The sequence below is a fragment of the Hibiscus syriacus genome, unplaced genomic scaffold (genome assembly GCF_006381635.1).
Source record: "Hibiscus syriacus cultivar Baekdansim isolate YM2019G1 unplaced genomic scaffold, ASM638163v2 tig00004205_pilon, whole genome shotgun sequence".
Classification (NCBI taxonomy): domain Eukaryota; kingdom Viridiplantae; phylum Streptophyta; class Magnoliopsida; order Malvales; family Malvaceae; genus Hibiscus; species Hibiscus syriacus.
The window spans coordinates 16,268-20,726 of record NW_024062006.1 but is presented as its reverse complement, the minus strand read 5'-3'; the positions used below and the strand labels follow the sequence as shown (position 1 = coordinate 20,726).

The following is a 4,459-nucleotide window of genomic DNA, read 5'->3' as shown; positions in this document are numbered from 1 at the left end:
TACCGATACAATCAAATCTGTTTGTATCTATCTTTATTCGAGTTTTATTGGTTAGATTTTAATCGTTCTTTGTATGGTCCTTATGTGATCTTAACTTGCTAGTTTTGTTTCAATTATCATAGGAATTTATCCTAATTTTATACTTAATTTATGATTATAATTATAAATATTTATTGTAATTTAGGATATTTTTTTATTTTAAATAAAATTAGTGATTTTTATAAAAAATAATAATAATGATGTTGATATAAAAAGGATATCTAACTACCAAAAGTTGGATAATCACAGGGTAGAAGAAAGACGAAACATATTATCCATACATAGAGGGAAATTAGAGAGCACCACGACACAAACAGGAGCATGTCCCTAATGGACACAATTTTATGTCAAAAAGACGAACTTACAAGATTTTAAAACACAAAAATAAATTTTCCATATAAAGAAAATATTTAATTTATATGAGAATTTAACAAAATTTTAAAAACGACCATCCCCACCAAACCCTTTCGATCCATTCGTGATCATCTTCATCTCGTAAGAATCACATAAAACCATGTGGTCTACAAATGCATTTGCTGCAGATCCATCACCCATCTTAATCACCTGCAGGGAAGTAGCTACAAATATTTACTTCTCCACACACGTTCGTACGTTTGTTGTGTTGATATGTATATGTATGTATGTGTGTATATATACACGTGTGTATGTATATGTACTGTTTTAAATGTAAGCATAAGCTAAATTGCTAAACGAAAAACAACAAGGATTTCATTTATTGATAGCTGCATGCATTACAAGACGGAAACAAACAAACTCCATAAGATAAGCTCATTTGCAACTACTAATATATACGGACATAATTTAGAAAACACACAAAAGAGAGATCAGTACACACACACAGAACAATGTTGCTGTTGTGTAGTAATTGTAGCCTGTCTTCATCAAGCTTCAACGATGTACCCATCTTTAACCATAGTACCTACTACTATAACATAATATCCATCTCAACTTTGATGTCATGACAACTAATATGCAGCGTAGTAACTGCAAATTCGTCAGCTTTCAGGCAGGCCCCAGATATGAAAAGAATAACAAATGATCGATACATTTTCACTGTCAAACTCCGACGATCGTGTCAATACCGCCGTTGCTTAGAGGCATTTTCGATACGAAAAAGCAAGCCCCGATAACGATGTAGAGCAGTAGAAGAACCAGTCCTTTCATGTAGTGAGAAGTGCCATCCTGCAAATTTGGTAATACAAAATGTTTAGATTCAAGATGTTTTATTCATGGTTGAAATGAAAGAGATGATAGTGTTGTTATTTTACTTGTAAAGTGAAGGCAACAGCGATGATGGATAGAGCGAGTGAGCCGGTTTCAAGGAGATTGAAATTGAGATCCATCTTGATTCCCATAATCCAAGCCACGACAATGCAGAGTGGGACCTAAGTCAACAACATTGAAAATTGTGGAGTTAAACTCAGAAGGCTCCAAAATTTCTTAGTAAACGACAATGAAGGGTTCAATTATTCTAGTTTTCGTACCACAAACATGGAAATCTGTGTTGCAGACCCTAATGCAACACCTAAAGAAATATCCTGCAATATTTGAAATTTATGTGTCAACATATTTGGTTTATTGATAAAACAGTTGCTGATGACACAGTGATATATTTAGTATTTACTCACCAGCTTGTTTTTGAAAGCAAAAATGATAGCTCCTGCATGTTCTGCTGCATTTCCAACAATGGGTAGCAGTATAATGCTGATGAAACTAACAGAAATTCCCCAAGAATCCGATGCGTCCTGGAATATTTAGTTGATTAATTTTCAATAAACAGGCTTTGTTAAATGGTGATTAATTCATTATCAGCAACAAAGTTACCTCAATTGTTTCTACAACATATTCAGAGAGGAGAGAAATGACAGCAGTCATTCCAACAAGCCATATAAATCCACTCCAAAATCCGATCACCGGCTCTTCCTCTGATATTCCATCGCCGTCTTCCGATTCCTGATCGGTTGCATTATAAAGGGTTATTCACCAAAAATTCTAGAAATTATAGTTTTTCGGAGATGAGCTTATGACATTAATGAACTACCTCTTGGGCTTCAAACAATTGCCGGTGTGTGAATAGTTGGAAGACCAGGTACGAGATGTACGCAATCAACATCACAATGCTGCTCGCTCTCGACAACTGCAGCGTAGGATCGGCCGTGAGAGCGGCAGATGCACCACTCATTCGGAACAACAACGGCAACGAATGACACAGTAATGCGAGCAAAAGGAGGAGAGAGTTCACATCGGCTTGTCTCTGTCGAAATTCAACAATGTTTTAACACCCAAATTAGTAAAATTTTCAACAAAATTGAAGATTTGTTAGGTAAGATGGTGCATGTTGAAGTTTGATACGTACTCTATCGTATTTTTGTTCCCTTCTGAGGTTGGCAATACCGCCACAGAAGAGAGAGGTCCCAAGGACCAGAAGCAGGTTCGATAGGACAGAACCGAGCAGGGAATACTTGACCACGTCTATTTTATTTTGGCTTAGTGCAAATATAGCTATGATCAGCTCGGTTGCATTGCCACAGGTTGCATTCAACAGCCCTCCCACTGCAAAATCAAATCAAGATTAGTAAGGTTGGCGATCATGGTAAAACATATATATGTATGTGCAGTGTGCTGATAATAATTTACCTGTCGCACCAGTGTAATAAGCAATTTGCCTGCAGAAAAAGAAATTATGGATAATCAAATTGAATTCTAGAGATCAAGGATCGAAGAAGAAGAAGAAGAAATCAATATGAATATGGCTTACTCGGTGAGGAAACTGACTCTTTCAGCCAATGGTGTAAGTCCAAGTAAACTCAATGCAAAAATCCAGGGCTGTTGATTATTTTAAAGGAAAACTCATAAATGTCAGCCCTTGAATCAAGTGGGAATAATATTCAAATCATATTCGACTTAATTTCCAAATAAGTCAAATTAGTATTCACTCACTGTTTCATCAAAAACCAGCTTCCATAAAAAGAAGAGTAAAAAGAAAGAAAGAAACTCACTCTTCCAAAGCCATAGCACTCAGCAGCAATGGCCAATGGAATAGCAGGGAAGAGAACCGAAAGTTTTGTCCCCAAAATGACCTCTTGAAGATTGGTGAGGAACTGCCTAAGCATGACAAACCGAACCTTGGAGACAAGGGTCAAATCCGATTTTTTCCTCAACGAGGAAGACGACATGTTATGTGCAGTTCTTCCATGGCGAATCTCCTTGCTACAACCCTTCAAGTTCCCGTTCTCCAATAGCCATGGTTCTTGAAGGGAAGCCATTTTTGTATGTTTGCCACACTATTTATCTCTCAGACAACAAAAAAACACTATGGAGGGAGGTGACAAAAAGCAATCAAAAGACTCAAATTCTATTTGGATGAGTTTCAAGTGTGAGTTGCAGACTGTTATAAATAGAGGACACTGGATGCAGCTTCCACGAAGCTTCTCAAAGTAATTTATTTGGGGTTCTTATTTAGGGCAAGACACATGGGCTAAGATGTTAATAATTTTATGGGGAATGTTTCAGTTCCATGATTGAAGTTTTTATTAATATTATATTCTTGATGTTGCATTATTGGCATAGTACACGATTTTGCATTTGTGTCAAAAATTCTATTTTATTAATTATGTTTAGACCTATCGTTATGTTATTTTAATATGTTTATTTACAATTTCGTTGAAATGAAGTTTCAGTTGATATTAAATTTTGAATTTGATCTTAAATTATCTTTTATTTATTTTTATAAAATGTACACTCATATGTGAGAATAATTATTGGAAGTGTAAAAAGAGTGACAAATCTTTATGAAGCCTATAGAGACCTCAAGATGATAATTCTGACTCATATTCTCAATGTTATATATGACGTAAATATATTTTTAATAATTTAATGTAATTATAAGATAATGTTTATTTTAAATATTTTCAACCCTTTGACAATAAAAGTTTAAATACATTTTTACAATCTCTGATGTTCAAACCTAGGACTTCTGGAGATAACAATCATCTCTTTAGCCACTAAAATAACTTGATTCGTACACACACATAAATTTTAATTGTTAATATTCAATTACTAGATTGTTATAAATAATCAAAGTAATAAATATTCATTAATAGTAAGAGATCCTGATGTAAAAGATTTTTTTTATATTTAAGGTTTTTTTCATTAATAACATTTTCATAAATGAAGGATAAGATTGATTTTTTGAATTAGAGTTGAAAATGATATAATCGGTTAATAATTTTTTTTTATTAATCTAGGGTAAATATAATGTAGTAGTTGTTCAAAGATAACCTTCAGTCTTTTAACATTAAATGTTCGTACCCCTAGTATTCCGAGTGCTCGAATCTGAGACCTCAAAAATTGCAATCAATAATTTTAATGTGAGAGAGTTTATAATTTTATTTGTGTA

General features: G+C 34.0%; 1 protein-coding gene across 1 annotated transcript; it reads right to left on the bottom strand.

The window, feature by feature from the left end:
* Nucleotides 1-1,088: 1,088 nt before the first annotated feature.
* LOC120192401 (vacuolar cation/proton exchanger 3-like) lies at nucleotides 1,089-3,428 on the bottom strand. The gene is made up of 10 exons (XM_039195190.1): nucleotides 3,060-3,428; nucleotides 2,819-2,886; nucleotides 2,698-2,726; nucleotides 2,417-2,613; nucleotides 2,102-2,314; nucleotides 1,885-2,013; nucleotides 1,689-1,805; nucleotides 1,545-1,598; nucleotides 1,329-1,445; nucleotides 1,089-1,242 (listed from the first exon to the last, which is right to left on the bottom strand). The coding sequence occupies exons 1-10, from the start codon at nucleotides 3,324-3,326 to the stop codon at nucleotides 1,117-1,119; spliced, it is 1,317 nt and encodes a 438-aa protein (XP_039051121.1). The 5' UTR covers nucleotides 3,327-3,428; the 3' UTR covers nucleotides 1,089-1,116.
* Between the last annotated feature and the right edge of the window lie 1,031 nt (nucleotides 3,429-4,459).

What these genes read in the sequence shown, in the direction of transcription:
- LOC120192401 (XM_039195190.1), bottom strand. Translation starts at nt 3,326, where the DNA reads ATGGCTTCCCTTCAAGAACCATGGCTATTGGAGAACGGGAACTTGAAG. An exon ending in AGAGTCAGTTTCCTCACCGA is followed by an intron (nt 2,727 to 2,818) that starts GTAAGCCATATT and finishes CTTTTTCTGCAG; the next exon opens with GCAAATTGCTTATTACACTG. An exon ending in CACAGATTTCCATGTTTGTG is followed by an intron (nt 1,446 to 1,544) that starts GTACGAAAACTA and finishes TTGTTGACTTAG; the next exon opens with GTCCCACTCTGCATTGTCGT.